Source organism: Solanum lycopersicum, chromosome 8 (genome assembly GCF_036512215.1).
Source record: "Solanum lycopersicum chromosome 8, SLM_r2.1".
Taxonomy (NCBI): domain Eukaryota; kingdom Viridiplantae; phylum Streptophyta; class Magnoliopsida; order Solanales; family Solanaceae; genus Solanum; species Solanum lycopersicum.
In genome coordinates, this window is record NC_090807.1 from 53,236,326 (window position 1) to 53,254,292 (window position 17,967).

The 17,967-nt window shown below is 33.5% G+C and overlaps 1 protein-coding gene across 1 annotated transcript; it reads left to right on the forward strand.

The window, feature by feature from the left end:
• Window positions 1-8,232: 8,232 nt before the first annotated feature.
• On the forward strand, window positions 8,233-11,149 carry LOC138338033 (uncharacterized). The gene is made up of 5 exons (XM_069288494.1): window positions 8,233-8,564; window positions 8,995-9,347; window positions 9,399-9,562; window positions 9,668-9,788; window positions 10,236-11,149. Exons 1-5 carry the CDS (start codon window positions 8,233-8,235, stop codon window positions 11,147-11,149), a joined length of 1,884 nt encoding a protein of 627 aa, XP_069144595.1.
• The last annotated feature ends 6,818 nt before the right edge of the window (window positions 11,150-17,967 follow it).

The following is a 17,967-nucleotide window of genomic DNA, read 5'->3' on the forward strand; positions in this document are numbered from 1 at the left end:
CCTCTGTAAATGATGACCATGCAACCTACCATAGCAACTTTTTCAGCTCACTTTTGCCCCATCTGCTGTACCAATTTGCCTTAATATGCCTTGCACAATATCTCTAATTTACTTCAGGTAAGACTGTCCTTACTGCTTCAAGAAGCCCGTAAGTATCAAATAAAACAACTAAAATTAATAAAGAAAATAGTATCAAGAAAAGGTAATTAAATTGCAAATTAGTAGTATATTATTAAATTCTACATATCTGATATGAATGTCAGTGCTTCACCATTTTGAAGCACAAGGAAATGTTGCAAATGTGGCATAAACCATGTCGAAGTCCTCTTAGTCTCTTTATCTACCACAACCCAAGCTAGAGGGTAGAAAGATTTATTACTGTCTTGACCAACAGCACACAATACTTGTTCCTTAACCTTTCCTTTAAGGAATTTACCATCTAACCCAATCAGTGGTCTTAATCCAGACTTAAAACCCAGCTTAATTGCCTTGAAACAGATATACATCCTAAGAAATTTTCTCTTACCATTAGATAGTGTCTTCTTCAGATAAATCTATCACAATGTCAGACCCTGGATTACAACTTCTCAATTCAGTAGCATAACCCTCTAATTTTTTTAAGAGTCTACAAAGCTACCTTCTAAGCTTTTCAATATCTCCTTTTTGGTTCTCTTGCACTTTGCTTCACCAACATTGATCTCAAAAACTCTATTGTAAATCAGTCTTCATTTGTTTAACCTTGTACGTAGGTAACTTTGTAATTTTTTCTTAAAATACAAGGCTATTGTTGAGTAATCTATTGTAGAGTTATCATATGTTATTCCACACTATATATGATTTACAAGTGTTTTGATACTAACACCAGGAGTAGTCATATCCCCAGAAATAAGAAGTAAAAATGGACAGCCATCAGCAGCACATGTGTACCTCAATCTGTTTTTATCACTCTTCACCACAACAAGTTCTACCTTCTTAGCTAAAGCATAATGTTTACAAAACTGTTTTACTTCAGCTATGTCTTAAATGTCATACCCTTAACAATCTCCTTATAATCTTGCAGACTATCATTTATATTCATCCTATTTTTAGTAACGAAATTTTCTAATTCTTCTGTGTCATAATCTGAACAACTAAATACCATTCCATTATTACTATCATCATCACTTTCACTACAATCTGTACCCTCATTAATAATTGGTGCAAGTAAAAATGACCCATCATGCATCAAAATATCAGTTGCATTAACAGATAATTCACAATCATCCTAGCAAACAAGTGAATTGATTTATACCCACTAGATATAAAAGATGCTAAGGTCCTAACTCCCTCATCACCTATTATTTCAAAATATTTTTTGGTTGGAGCAAGAACAATAAGTTCTTGCACACCCATAAAGCCTAACTTATATGTGTACTCATTCACTAAGTCTAAAAAATATATAAGGTCAGGATCATACCCTTTCCAATAAGTCACACTTCCTCTATCATAATATGGTTTTGGACTAGTTAGCCACTCACCATCATGATGAAAGTATATTGTAACTTCAACCATTTTATTGACCTACAAAGAGTTATGAAATAACATAAGCAATAGTAAGTATAAGACAGTTAGATGAAATACAGTGAACTATTAAACTGTTTTCGACTTCTCTTTTAACAAGGGTTTATTTTTTATGTAATGTAAAAAGAACAATAGATGGTTCATCAAAAGTTATAGATTGTGCAAATATAATATCATCTCTATCATGGTATCTACATCATTTAAAGAGAATTACAATTTAAAGATACTGTGTTTCAATAACAATTCTTTTCTAACATTGCATTGTTCAAAGTAAACTAATGATCTTTATAATCAGGGAACGAAGACAACGGGAAGCAATCTGGTTTTGTTTATCTTCAACTAAGGTTCAGTTCACTTGAAGGATAGTTTTGAAGCACATTAGGATTAAGTAATTCAATTAGCAAGTCACATTAGTTAAGTTAGTTAGTCACATACAGTAAGTTAGTCATATTGAGTACTTTAAGAAAGTCATATTAGTTAAGTAAGTCACACAATAACCTGCACAGACAAGTCCAATTTTATAATGTCAAAGTTAGAATCCCAAGTTAGAATCTTTAATACAAGGGAAGGAATTTTTTTTAATTCAAAAGCACAAACAAATCCCAATTTTTTTAATCTCTAATTGACTAAAAATTATCCACAACAAAAGATTCCTACATGGGTTGTTGCACTAAGACTAGGGGAGTGTGCCTTGGGGAGTTATATCTGTATGTATGCATCTATTCTTTGGTGCAAAGAATCTTAGCTTTTTGCTATTTATATATATATATATATATATATATATAAAATTTTGTTTGATCTGATTGTATAAATATTCTTTATACAACGTGAATATATAAAACTTAAATTTTTTCTCTTCCATGCCTCATTCCAATATGTATTTTACTTCTATATAGGCATTGACAATTTAACTTTTTTCACATAATCAAATCAATCACTAATATTTTCTTTTTTATGTCATTATTCATAAGATGAGTGGAATTGGTAACTTGAAAAATGTAATTATAGTAGAGCATCCAAAACTAAAATTATAAACCCTCAATCTAACTTTACATATAAAAAAATCATTACACTTTCTATTTTGTAAGTGTATATATAGAAGTACTGAAAATTATACTAAACTCAATGCAAATTATTAATTTTATCTCTAAACTATGGAAAACCTTAAAAACTAAGCTCAAACAAGTCCAAATTTTTTAATCTCTAATTGACTAAAAATAGTCCACAACAAAAGATTCCTACAAAAAATAAAGTGGTAGGTAGACATGAATACAAGATAAAGAAATTCCCACAAAAGATAAAGTGGTAGGTAGACATGAATACAAGATAAAGAGGTGGTAGGACATGAATACAAACAAACAATAAATATTTCTTTAACACTCTATCAAACCAGCAAACAAAAAATAATATTTTCAATGAAATGTGAACTTCATTCATGGAACGTATACTTCACTAAAACCTAGAACAATTTTCATTATAAAATGCATATTATACAAAATAAAGAAAGAAACAACAAGAAAAAACAGCAATAACAGATAGATTCGATGAAAACCAAAAAGTTGGAAAACTTCAAAATCGACTGGGTACCTTTAACGAGCACACGATAGATTAGACGAAAACAAGTTCGAATCTAGAAAGACAAAGTGGAATCGCGGCGGAGACAATCGACGACTAGGGTTTTGGTTTGTGAATCGTTGCAGAGACGACTAGAATTTTGGGTGAAACACGACGGATCTTTCTTTGGGTGTTTAGATTAGGGTGTGTGTGTGTTTGGGATTCTTTTAATGGGTTATGGGGTGGGTTATGGGTTAAAAAAGGGGTCAAACGGGTAGTATAATACGATCATGACACGTGTAATAAAATATTGGTCCGTTAGTGACAAGGTCATATTTGTACCACTAATGTGACGGTAGGGATATACGTGTACGAATAGTATAATGGAGGGTATATACGCACCTTTTATTAAAGTTCGTTGGTAAATCTGTTCCTTTTCCCTTTCCGTTTTTTGTGTTTTAAAAAAGGATTATGGAATTGAAAACTTGAAAAACCTCTTCTCATATGCCTAAATAGAAAAAATATATGAAAATAAGGTATAAAACGCAATCGACGAATTCGATTCATGTACAACTTTCAGTCTCTTCTTATCATTATTATTTTTCACAACCTATAATTTTTTTTTGTGTTTTAAAAAATGTCATGTCATTGAAAACTTGAAAAACCCTTCTTAGATGTTAAAATGGAAAGAACTGGAAAAAAAGAAGCATAAAACGCATTCAGCGAGTGCGATTTATTTATAAATTTCAGTCTCTTTTTATATTTTAGTGAAATTACATTATCACCCTTCCGTTTATGTTCGATTTCAACTTTATCAGTGAATGTTCGATTATGTATAATTTTAATTTCTCCCCTATTTTTCTTTTCAGGACCACAATTTCCTTTTTTGTGTTTTAAAAAAGGTCATGCCGTTAAAAACGTGAAAACTCTTCTTAGATACTTAAATAGAAAGAACTAATAAAATAAGACATCAAATCTATTCAACGAATGCGATTTATGTACAAATTCCAGTCTCTTCTTATTTATTGGTGAAATTATATTAATACCTCTTACATTTAGGTATAAATTCAATTTTATCGGTGAATGTTATATTCTACACAATTTTAGTCCCCTGTCCTATTTTTCTTGCCTCGACCCAAATTTATTATGTTGTGTTTTTAAAAAAGGTCATACCGTGTGTAAAATTGAAAAGCCACCCTTCTTAGATGCTTAAATGGAAAGATCTGAGAAAACAAGGTATAAAACGCATTTGACGAATGAGATTTACGTACAAATTTTAGTCATGTTTGATTCTCCACAACTTTAATCCCTTCTTCTATTTTTCTTTTCACGGCCAACAATTTTATTTTTTGTGTCATAAAAAAGGTCGTGCTGTTGAAAATTAAAACAACCCTTCTAATAGCCTAAATAGAAAGAGCTGAGAAAATCAGTAATAAAAAACATTCAGCGAATGCGATTTATTTACAATTTCAGTCTTTTCTTATATTTTGGTGAAATTACATTATTACCTTTTCCGTTTAAGTTTAGATTAAATTTTAGCAGTGAATATTCGATTCTCCACAAATTTAATCCCCTATCCTATTTTCTTTTCACGACCCACAATTTTATTTTTTGTGTTTTAGAAAAAGGTCATGCCGTTGAAAACTTGAAAATTCTTTCTTAGATGCCCAAAAAAATGTGATGATAAAATAAGAATAAAACGCATCCGGCGAATGCAATTTATGTACAAATTTCCGTCTCTTCTTATTTATTGGTGAAATTACATTACTACCCTTTCCGTTTAAGTTTAAATGTTTGATTCTCCACAATTTTAATTTCCTCTAGTATATTTCTTTTCTCGACCCATAATTTTATTTTTTGTGTTTTAGAAAACCCTTCTTAGATGCCTAAATAGAAAAAATTGCGAAAATAAGACATTAAATGCATTCGACAAATGCGATTTATGTACAAATTTCAGTATTTTTTTATTTTTGGTAAAATTACATTACTACCTCTTTTGTTTAAGTTTAAATTCAACTTTATCTGTGAATGTCGGAATTCCCACTGTAACGATCTGAATCGTCATTATTTAGGAAAGTCAAAAGTCCACGAAAAATCTAGACCTTGTACCGTTACAGTGGGCTGGATGTTTCTGGCGCGGCGACGCTATAGCGGGGTAAGTTCGCTACAAGTGGGACAAAACGTAATTACAAGAAATTCTATTCTCTATCTTCCTAAAATACCTAGAAAGGTCATAATTATCCCAAATACCTCAGAAAAATCATTCTAAGCTTAATAAAGAAGGAAAGGAGTTTTCTAGCATGGGGATGACCATATCTTACAAATTCTTGGTCAATTTCACCGTAGCGAGTCCGAAAAAGCTGGGAACAAAATCAAAAATCATTTACAAGGTTAGGTTTTATGCATTGAGTAGTTGTAAATCGTGCTTACCATGTAATGTATGAAATGAATAGTATGAATTATGAGTAACTTTCGTGCATCGATTGAATTTGTGGAAAATTGTTATAATTCAACGTAATTGTGTTAGTCCTTCAGTAGAGATTTAGATGACTGTCAGGGTTTGGATAAATTGCTTCAAAATAAGGGTATTCTATAAGGTGGAACAAGACTATGGGTGTACGCTATATTCAATCTAGTGAAGTCAGGACATTGATGAGTTGGTGAATTAGGATTAAACTCTAATAACGCACACTAATGAAGAGTTAGGGCTACTCTCAGTCTAATTCATATTACGAATTGAGAAGTAATTTGTAGGTTATGGTTGTAAATTCATGATTGGGTGATGTATGATGTTATTGGTTTATAGTAATACTTGTATGTGTATGATTGTTGCAATATTGATCACACTTCTTGTAAAAGAGATGGATAGATGATGTAGCTATGAAATCATGATATAAATGTACGATCTTGATGATATACTTGTGATTGTGATTGTGGTGTGTGAATAGTGATCGAATTTCCACGTTCCTACAAGCTAATTGGGATCGATTGCCATGTTCCGACATAAATATTGAATCGTGTTGCCATGTTCCGGCACAACTATTGGTACGAGTTGCAACATTCCGGCACAATTATTGGATCGGATTATCACATTCCGGCACAACGATGGGATCAAATTGCCACGTTCCAACAAGCTAACTGTTTGAGTTTGAATTCCATGAGAGGACCAACTACTTGTCGTAAATGTGAATTGTGGAGCATGTTATATTCAATATTTTGTGTGGATGCCTTGAGGGTCAATTGTAGGTGGATTAGGTATGTGCATACGAATATGAGATGATGTGGATGTGTTCTATAATGTATACTTGTTGGGCAATAGGGAAAGATCAGGGTGTTTTAGGGGTGAATGGTGAATAGCGAGAGATGTTCATGGTAATAAGTACCAAATGAGAGCCGGATACGGTTAGAGTTGAGGTAACGAAACTATGTGGTCTTGGTTAGGCAAGGTGATAAGAATTAAGGGTATTACACGATCGACTGGTAGGAAAGGAAGGTGGTAGTAATCAAAAATACTTGATGAGGTTAGCATGTTTAGTTTGTGATCTAATAAAATTGAAATGTGTCAGTTGTTGGTAAAGTGGTTAGTATTTAAAACATTGGTGTAAATAAAAGGTTATCTAAGAAAGGTCAAGGGTGGAGAAGCGATTGTGTAATGCATGATGTTATTATTTATTTCATATATTATGAGGTGGGAGTCAGATTGATCAATGAGGCCTACCACTACGTGTGGTTGTACTAATACTACTCTTGCTATATCTTTTGACATACTCTGTATGTAGGATTGGTGATGTTTCAATCGGGGAAGACGAAGAAATTCTCCAACAGCTTTTATCTTTCCTTCTGCCGATGGGAGCTGTCTTTTGTTATTTTGTCTAGTCTTTATTCTAAGTAGCTCTTGTATCTGTTAGACTAGATCTTTGGGGTTGTAATTAATTTACAAGTTTTATCTAGTTCGTTAAAAAAGAATCCGTATACAAAGATTTTTATCTCTATTATATGTGTATTTGTTATTTTTCCGCATGTTTAAACTTAAGAGTATGAGGGTTCTGCCACTTAGGGGTTAGAGTAGGTGCATGCACGGCCCGTGGGTTGGGTTGACACCCACAATTTTAATCCCCTTCTCTATTTTTCTTTTCACAATCCACAATTTTTTTGTGTTTCAAAAAAAAGGTCAAGCTATTAAAAACTTGAAAAATCCTTCCTAGATGCCTAAATAGAAAGAACTGAGAAAATAAGGCATAAAAAGCATTCAGCAAATGTGTAGACACATAATTTTTGACCGAATTTAAGTTTTATACCCTTTATAGAATTTAAATATTTTTTATTTGACTTTTATCCTATTTTATTAAGTTTATTTTTAAAGATTTGAAAACTACAAAAAATAGAATCACACTTTAAGGTATATTTTTATTCATTCAAAGTATTAATAATAAATTAGTGATTTTAATTTTTTTATTTTTTAATCTAGCTATTTAATTTTTCTTAATCAATATTATTATTATTTTATTTAGTAACAAAAAAAACCAACCATTTACCGTTAAAATCCATATGCTAAGATTCATGTAATTCTATTAGTGAGTTTGTTAGCATTATTAGTTAGCATCTGCAACACTAGTTTGTTAGCATCAGCTTGTTAGTTAGTTACAAACTGTACAATGACTTTCCAATTGTTAGTTAGAGCAGTTATTAGTTAGTTAGTAGTTAGTTAAGTCATTGAATTAGAATGCTATATATAAAGCTTCATTGTAATAGTTAGAACAGATCGATGACTTCACAAGTTCAATACATTTTCTTCTTCTTCTTCTTCTTCTTCTCTACCTTACCCTTAATTCTGTCTAGATTCAACACTATAATGGTGAGTTCATAGACTCACATTTTCTTCATGGTATCAGAGCCGGAGGATGCTGGATTATAGAGTAAGGATCTAGAGGAGTTTAGATCTTCTCTAGTTCTTTGAAATTGTGATTTTAAGGTTCTGCTGGAAGAGTTTAGATGTCCTCCTCCAGAAATTGTTTTTTCATGTTGATCGATTGGTTGTGAAGCTGTTGTTTCTTCTTCTAGGTGAACTTAGATATAATCTAGCTAGTTAAAACTGTTTGTTGATTAATTAGCTCGATAATGGCTGTGTTGAGAATTGATCAAAGTGATCCTCTATATATTGGACAATCAGATTCATCAGGAGCTATGCTAATTCCTATCAAATTGACTGGTTCTGAGAATTATGGAATTTGGAGCAGATCCATGAGGATTGCACTCTTAGGAAAAAGGAAATATGGTTTTGTAACTGGTGCTTGCACCAAAGCATTGTACAAATATGAACTTCATGAACAGTGGAAAACATGTAACGCCATAGTTTTGTCATGGTTAATGAAAACTGTGAGTGAGGAGCTTCTTAGTGGCATAGTTTATGCCACAACTGCATTCTCTGTTTGGGCAGATCTCAAGGAAAGGTTTGATAAGGTGAATCGAAAGAGAATGTATCAATTGCACAAGGAGATAACTACACTTACATAAGGTACTTAAGACTTTATGGAGTGAGTATGATGCTGTGACACCACATTCTAGCTGCTCATGTCCACAATCTAAGGAGTATGTAGATCACCTTCATGAATTGAGGCTAATTCAGTTCTTAAGTGGATTAAATGAATCATATGATCAACCTCGTACACAGATATTGCTTAAAGGAATTACTCCTTCTCTAAACCAAGCATATGCCATGATCAGAGAGAATGAAATTCAACATTCAACATACATAGTTAATGTTATTGATAAATCAAACTCAATAGTGATGAATGTAAGTAGAACTCAAGGGAAGGAAGTTTTTACTTAATGGAAAGAAGTTTTTAAGGGTAAGAAATGTGATTACTGTCACTTTTCTAGTCATACTAGAGATAATTGCTACAAACTAATTGGTTATCCAAGTGATTGGAAATTTAAGAAGAAGTTAGGTTATGGCAATAAAAATATCAGTGGTGGTTCTAGTGCTGGCTATGGAGGTGCTGGAAATAAGATCATTAGTGATGGTTCTAGTGCTGGTTATAGACGTCCACATATAGCCAACAATGTGGCAGGTGACTTCAATATTTCTTATGATCAGTCTCAAATAGCCTTAACCAGTCAAACTGCAGGAAGTGACACATGTTTAGCAAGAGCACAAGTGTTCACAGAGAAGGAATATAAACAAATTCTGGAGATGCTGAACAAAGAGGAGCCAAAGAGAGTTAACATGACAGGTATTACAACTTGTTTAATGTTAAATTCTTTCTCACAAGACTGGATTGTAGATTCTGGTGCTACTCATCATGTTACAACACATAAGCAATCATTGTTCAAGAGTTATGAATTGAATAAATCACAGAAGAACCAGGTATATTTACCCACATGGGATAGAGTAGATGTGAATCATATTGGTGAATCAGCTATATTTGAAGATGAGGTTGTGAAAAATGTACTGCATGTACCAGATTTCAAGTTCAATATGTTGTCAGTGTCCAAAATAACAAGGGAATTGTCTTGTTTTGTGTCATTTTATCCGGACTTTTGTGTTTCCCAGGACCTCCTCAATGGCAGGGTGAAGGGGATTGGTAAGGAGCAGGGAGGTTTATACATGTTCAAGAGTGGCTCAACATTGAATAAAATAGACAAATGTAAGCAACAAGTAATGGTGGTTGCAGGTACATCAAATCAAGATACTCAACTTTGGCATCAAAGACTTGGACATCCTTCTCATCTAATCATGAAGCATCCAAAATTGATTTCTAACAATAAAGATGACACATTTACTAGTTGTCATGTTTGTCCATTAGCTAAACAAACAAGACAAGTATTTATAAGTAGTAATTCTAGAGCTTCTACTAGTTTTGATTTGGTTCATATGGATTTATGGGGACCATATAAAATTCCTACTTTGGACAAGAAGCATTACTTTCTAACTATAGTTGATGACTACAGTAGATTTGTTTGGATTTACTTGTTGCAATTGAAGTCTGAAACTGTTGTAGCCATAAAATTGTTCCTCTCTATGATCAAGACTCAATTTGGTGCACATGTTAAATTTGTGAGATAAGATAATGGTACTGAGTTCTTTAACTCTCAATGTATAAAATTGTTCCATGAACTAGGAATACTTCATCAAAGCAGTTGTTCATACACACCTCAACAAAATGGTGTAGTGGAGAGGAAGCATAGACAGATTCTTAACATAGCTAGAGCCATCAGATTTCAATCAAAATTGCCTATTAGATATTGGGGATATTGTGTCAAAGCTGTTGTATATTTGATGAATAGATTACCTTCTTCAAGTATCTCAAACAAAAGTCGTTATGAACTTCTTTACTCCAAAACTCCAACACTTGATCATCTAAAAGTTATAGGATGTTTATGTTATGCTACAGTGATGCCTAAGGGTGATAAATTTGCAGAAAGAACTGTTCCTACTTTATTTCTAGGATATGAGCTACAAAAGGGTTATGTGTTGTTGGATATAAAGTCCAAAAGGTTTCTGGTGAGCAGAGATGTAGTTTTTCATAAAAATATCTTTCCTTTTTCAACAAAAGAAGTATATACAGAAGCATCAACATATATATGTGGTTCTCCATTAGATATTATTGATAATTCTTTGAAAGATTGTGATCTTGAGGTTACCAAAGACACAGAAGCTCATGATGATAATGCTAAAAATGCTAATGGTAATGCAGACACAGGAGCTCTTTATGATGACATTACAATTAGTGTTCCTATTGCTACTGAGATTGTTGAAGTGACTACTACAAGTATTAGAAGAACTTCAAGGAGGATAAAGGAACCAATTTGGATGAAGGATTATACAAAGGGAAAACAAAGTAGCACCAGGCATCCAATAGCCAATTCTCTTAGCTATAATAGAGTTACATCTGGTTACAAAGCATTTGTAAGCAAATTCTCTGAGTGCATTGAACCTAAATTTTTTCATCAAGCTGTCAAAGATGATAGATGGATTCAGGATATGCAACAGGAGATAAAGGCTTTAGAAGGGAATACATACTGTGGGCTCTAAATGGATTCATGGTTAGTAGTTGATCTACCTAAAGGAATGCATACTGTGGGCTCTAAATGGATTTACAAAATAAAATACAACGCAGATGGTCAAGTTGAAAGGTTCAAAGCTAGATTGGTAGCTAAGGGATATAGTCAACACGAAGGGTTAGACTATCATGATACTTTTTCACCAGTTGCAAAAATGGTGACAGTTAGATGTGTGATTGCCTTAGTTGTCTCAAAAGTGTGGCCTATGTATCAAATGGATGTTTATAATGCCTTTCTTCAAGGTGATCTTGAGGAAGAAGTCTACATGGAGATGCCTGAAGGATTTAGGTCTCAGGAGAAAACAAAGTGTGCAAGTTACTTAAGTCTCTATATGGCCTTAAACAGGCATCCAGACAGTGGAACTTGAAGTTGTCTAATGCCTTAATAGCAGCTGGTTTTTCTCAAAGTGGATATGATTATTCATTATTCACCTTAAAGAAAGATGCAAACATTGTAGTTATTCTTGTTTATGTTGATGATTTGCTGATTACTGGAAGCAATACTAAAATGATTAATGAAGCAAAGGCAAATCTACACAAACAGTTCAAGATTAAAGACCTTGGTGAGCTCAGATTTTTTCTTGGTATTGAAGTGTTAAGATCAGTAGAGAGAGTGATTTTGAATCAAAGAAAATATGTGTTAGAACTTATTTCTGAATCTAACAGGTGCAAAACCTTCCACCACTCCTATTGAATCAAATCTCTAATTAACATCAGTAGAATATGATCAGGCTAATGACTATACTGTAGATGTTATATTACAAGATATCACAACCTATCAAAGGGTGATTGGAAATCTCCTATATGCTACTATTACCAGGACAGACATTAGCTATGCAGTACAAGTTCTGAGCTAGTTTATACAAGCTCTCAAGAGATCACATTGGGATGCAACAATGAGAGTAATTAAGTATCTTAAAGGAACAGTTGGTCAAGGAATATGGCTACAATCTAAACCTGCTAATGAGTTATCATGTTGGTGTGATTTTGATTGGGCTGCCTGTCCTAATACTAGGAGATCTATCACAGGATATGTGGTCAAGTTTGGAGAATCACTTGTATCCTGGAAATCAAAGAAACAACATACTGTTTCCAGAATCTCAACTGAGGCTGAATATAGAAGCATGGCATCAGCTGTATCTGAAGTTACTTGGCTATTGGGGTTATTTACTGATCTAGGTGTGAAAATCCACATGCCGATTCTTGTGTTTAGTGATAGTAAATCTGCAATACAACTTGCAGCAAATCCAGTTTTTCACGAGAGGACAAAACACATTGAAATTGACTGTCACTTCATTAGAGATAAGATCAAAGCCAAGGTTATTAACACAGTTCATGTTCATACTCAACAACAACTCGCAGATTTGCTAACAAAGGGGTTGAGTTGAACTCAACATTCATATCTTTTGGGCAAGCTTGGTGTGCTCAACATTTTGCACCCTTCAGCCTGAGGAGGAATGTTAAAATCCATATGCTAAGATTCATGTAATTCTATTAGTGAGTTTGTTAGCATTGTTAGTTAATATTTGCAGCATTGTTAGTTAGCATCTGCAGCACTAGTTTGTTAGCATCAGGTTGTTAGTTAGTTACAAAGTGTACAGTGACTTTCCAATTGTTAGTTAGAGTAGTTATTAGTTAGTTAGTAGTTAGTTAAGTCATTGAATTAGAATGCTATATATAAAGCTTCATTGTAATAGTTAGAACCGATTGATGGCTTCACAAGTTCATTTTCTTCTTCTTCTTCTTATCTACCTTACCCTTAATTCTGTCTAGATTCAACACTATAATGGTGAGTTCATAGACTCACATTTTCTTCATTTACCCACTACCCCAACCCACCTACACTACCCCACTACGCACTACATACCCACTATCTCTCCCCCACACCCTACTAGCACAACACACCTCACACTATATATCTACAATCAGCCAAAAAAAGAGGAAATAAACGTGAAAAGAAAAAAGAAAAAAAAACAATACACACACAGAAAAGGAAGAAAAATCACTCACAAACATAAAAAAATCAGCAAATATATTCACATTTTATTTTATATTTTGCTTTAACTCACAAACAAAAGTTGAATTTGAGGTTTACTTTTGTGGTTTCGAGTTCGTGGTTCCTTATTCAGATTGTTTTCTTTTAGTAGAATTTTCGCAAGAGGTATCATTTAATTTTTATTGTATAATTTAAATCATGATTGTACAAGCATTGATTGCAATATATTGAAGTTGTCAAGTTTCACATGTAGTTAAATCATTATGTCTTTATATGAAGTATGTCCAACTATTTCATATCAACTTTATGTTTAGATCCTTTATATAATTATATTTAGTGTGAAATTGCTATAATAAACTATAATTTATTTCATATTTATATAACCCATAGTTTATTTCATACTTAAGTAAAATTATTGTCCAAATGTATTCTTATTTTGCATATTTAGTTTTGTAGATAATATGTATAGTTATTATGTAAATATGTAAACTTTTATAATAATAATATGTGCAGTTATTATGTAAAGATGTTAATTTTAGTTAATAGATTTTTTTTAATGCCAATGACCTTAAAAAAGGAGTTCAAAAAAATTATATGAAAAAGGATATTGAAGAAGGTGTCACTTGAACAATGTGGCACATATGTAATTAAGATAACTAGTTAGTTAAGAGTTAGTTAAGAATTAGTTATAGTTGTTATATGTATTAGTTATTGTATAAATACACTGATGTAAATAGGCATGTACATTACATTCATACTAATACAATTCTATTCTAAAAAGTCTTCTTCTTCGTCTGCATCTTCATCTCTTCTTCTTTCTCTCTATTCTTCTTCTTCTACATGCTGGTATTCTGATTTACTACACATGGTATCAGAGCAGTCGCAATAGTTAGGATCAAAATTGTCTAAACGCAGCCTGAAAAGTTGAAGCAACAATGGCAGCTGTTGATAATGAGTTACCAGAAAAACTGAGTCATAATCACCCATTGTTCTTGAACAACATCGATAATTCAGGTGTTATGTTAGTCTCGATTCAGCTATCTGGATCTGAGAACTTTTCGGTGTGGAGCAGAGCTATGAGAATAGCCATTTGGGAAGAAATAAGCTAGGATTCATTGATGGATCTTGCAAGAAGGAAGCATATGGAGAAAACTTGAAGAATTTGTGGGAACGATGTAATGCCATTGTTCTGTCTTGGATAATGAACTGTGTATCAAAAGAATTACTTAGTGGGATTGTTTACTCAACAAATGCAGCAGAAGTGTGGAAGGAGTTGAGTGAAAGGTATGATAAAGTAGATGGAAGTCGAATTTATCAATTACACAAAGAAATTGCAACTATCACTCAAGGTATGAGTACAATTTCAGTGTATTTTTCTAGATTGAGAGAACTATGGGTAGAGTATGATAGTTTGGTTCCTATAGCTAGTTGTGGTTGTCCTGGTTCAAGAGATCTCAATGTGTTTATGCATAATCAAAAATTGCTGCAGTTTCTCATGGGTCTTAATGAGTCATATGATCAAGCAAGAGGCCAGATTCTTATGATGATGCCTCTTCCTTCTCTTAACAAGGCATATTCCATGTTGATTGAGAGAGAGACTCAGTGTAGGATTACATAATCTGTTAGTAGTGAACAAGTAGAATCGCATGCAATGTTTACTACTTGAAGTCAATCTGTACCTAAACATAAAAATCCTAATGTTCCTAGCTATGATTCAAGTGTGTATTGTGACTATTGTAATAGAACAGGACATACTAGAGCTGTATGTTTTCAGCTTCATAGATATCCTCCTGGTCTTGAAAGAAGGAAGAAAGGATCATCATATGGAAGAGGGAGAAATCAGAATGATAAAAGACAACTTCATACAGAACATAATGCTATCAGTAATGATCAAGAAGATTTTAACTCTAATAGAGAAGAAAGTTCAAGCAACAATTCTTATAGTCAAAGCTGCAATGGAAGAGTAAATCATAATGAATATAATAGAGGATTGAGTGTCATTCAGGATCAATACAGTCAGATTCTATAAATGCTTGGGCATACAAATGCTAAGGGAGGAACAGAAGGGTCAGGCTCACAGTCTAACAGTGCTGCAAATGCAAATATAGTCCAAGATTATGCATCTTCAACAGGTAATGATATTGCACTTATAGTTAGGGATAAACAACAAGGGTGGATCATAGATTCAGGTGCTACTACTCATATGACATCTTTGCCTACTGTACTTGATTACCAGCAGCAAGTTTTATCAGATAAGCCTAGAAGAGTGTATTTGCCAAATGGAGATAATGTCAAGGTCACTCATACAGGATCTTGTCATCTGACGTCACAAGAAAAAATAGAAAATATTCTGTTAATTCCTGATTTCAAGTTAAATCTGTTGTCAGTCTCAAAGCTTACAAGAGATCTAAACTGTGTTGTCTCCTTCTTTCCTGACTTTGTTATATTTCAGGACCTCTACAATGGGCAGGTGAGGGGGATTGGTAGAGAAAGTGCAGGTCTCTATCATTTACCTATTCACAAAGTCAGTAGAGGCAAACATGAGCAGTGCTTCACAACTGAAGAGAATAAAGAAACACAAACACAAAGTCTTCCATCTATATCTGATTCAAGAATTCTACTATGGCATCAAAGTCTAGGCCACACCTCCTCTAGTGTCTTAACACAAGTACTTCACTTTCCTGTCACTCAGTGTTCCAAGGAAGTACACACTTGTACAATTTATCCATTAGCTAAACAACATAGACTACCATTTGTTCATAGTAATTCAATGTCTACTCAGGCTTTCTAGCTACTACATATTGATGTATGGGGGCCATTTAATACTGCTACATATGATGGGAATAGATTCTTTGTAACAATTGTTGATGATTGTACAAGAATGTTATGGCTCTTTCTAATCAAGTTGAAAAGTGATGTTTGTGTTGTGCTACAAAACTTCTTTGTGCTAGTTCAAACACAGTTTCAGTCCAAAGTTCAGATCATTAGAACTGATAATGGTTCAAAATTTGTAAATGCTGAGTGTAACAAACTTTTTGTCAGTAGAGGGATTGTTCACCAAAGAACTTGTATACATACTCCTCAGCAGAATGGCATAGCTGAAAGAAAACATAAACATATCCTAGAGATAGCTAGAGTAATAAAGTTTCAAGGTCACATTCCAATCAAATTTTGGGGGCATTGTGTACTAAGTGCTGCATATATTATAAATAGGATTCCTACACCAGTGTTACAAGGTAAATCACCTTATGAAATGTTCCACAAGAGACAACCTTCACTTCAACATTTAAGAGTATTAGGTTGCTTGTGTTTTGCCAAGAATATGTATATTCAGGATAAGTTTCAACCAAGAAGTGTAGCTGCTATTCATATGGGTTATAGTGAAAATACAAAAGGATATATACTTTATGATCTAAAGAACAAGTATTTCTTTCTTAGCAGAGATGTCTTGTTCAGAGAATCAACATTTCCTTTTGCAATACCAACCTCTACAGCTTGGCAATTATTTCCTACTACCTTCTCATCAGATGTTGCTTCTGATCCTACACAGTTACCTCTAACTGAAGTTGACACTGGTACATCCACAGTAGAAGGTTCCATTCTTGCACAAAGGAGGTCCACAAGAAGTAGTAGAGCTCTTTTATGGATGAAAGATTATGTAGCTGTTGCAAGCCTCAAGTCTGGTAATAAGCCAACATACTCTATTGACAAATATGTTGTCTATGATCATCTACATACTTCATATCAGACATTCTTATCTAATTTTGGTAATGATATTGAACCATCCGCATTTGAGGAAGCATGTTCTGATCAGAGATGGGTGGATACTATGAAATCTGAGATTTCAGCCTTGGATGCTAACAACACTTGGACTGTTGTTCCATTACCACCAGGCAAGAAGGCTATTGGGTTCAAATGGGTGTTTAAAATCAAGTACTTAGCCTCAGGAGAAGTGGATAGATTTAAAGCTCGATTAGTTGCAAAAGGTTTCAATCAAAGAGAAGGAATTGATTATCAAGAAACCTTCTCTCCAGTAGTTAAGATGGTTACTATCAGAAGTGTATTAGCACTTGCTGCTACTGAGAAATGGCATGTTCATCAAATGGATGTTTCAAATGCATTTCTGCAAGGGGATCTGTTAGAAGAAGTTTACATAGCTCTTCCTCAAGGATTTCAACCTCCCAAGGATTTTAATGTGCAGGGGGAGAAACCAGTATGTAAGCTCATTAAATCCTTGTATGGTTTGAAACAGGCACCTAGACAGTGGAATGTAAAACTTACTGAGGCACTACTCAATCTTGGCTTCGTACAAAGTCATCTAGATTACTCACTCTTTATAAAAAGAATTGGAAAATCCTTAGTGGTAATCTTAGTATATGTAGATGACATGATGATTACTGGAAATGATCTGAGTTTGATAAAGGCTACAAGAGGAACATTGCTGAATACTTTCAAGATGAAAGATTTAGGAGATCTAAGATACTTCCTTGGGATTGAATTTGCCAGATCACAAGAAGGCATTGTGATGCATCAAAGAAAATATGCCTTAGAAATAATTTCTGAAGTAGGACTTGGGGCTGCCAAACCAGTTTCTACACCACTGGATCCATATGTTAGATTAACAACTAAGGAATATGACGATATGAATGGAAAAGGAGAAGAAGATAAGCTACTGGAAGATGCAACTATATACAGAAGACTAGTAGGCAAGTTATTGTATCTTAATGTTACAAGACCAGATATTGCATTTGCTATTCAAACACTGAGTCAATTCCTTCATCGACCAAAGCAATC

What these genes read in the sequence shown, in the direction of transcription:
- LOC138338033 (XM_069288494.1), top strand. Translation starts at nt 8,233, where the DNA reads ATGGCTGTGTTGAGAATTGATCAAAGTGATCCTCTATATATTGGACAA. An exon ending in AAAGAGAGTTAACATGACAG is followed by an intron (nt 9,348 to 9,398) that starts GTATTACAACTT and finishes ACTGGATTGTAG; the next exon opens with ATTCTGGTGCTACTCATCAT. An exon ending in AAGATGAGGTTGTGAAAAAT is followed by an intron (nt 9,563 to 9,667) that starts GTACTGCATGTA and finishes TGTGTTTCCCAG; the next exon opens with GACCTCCTCAATGGCAGGGT.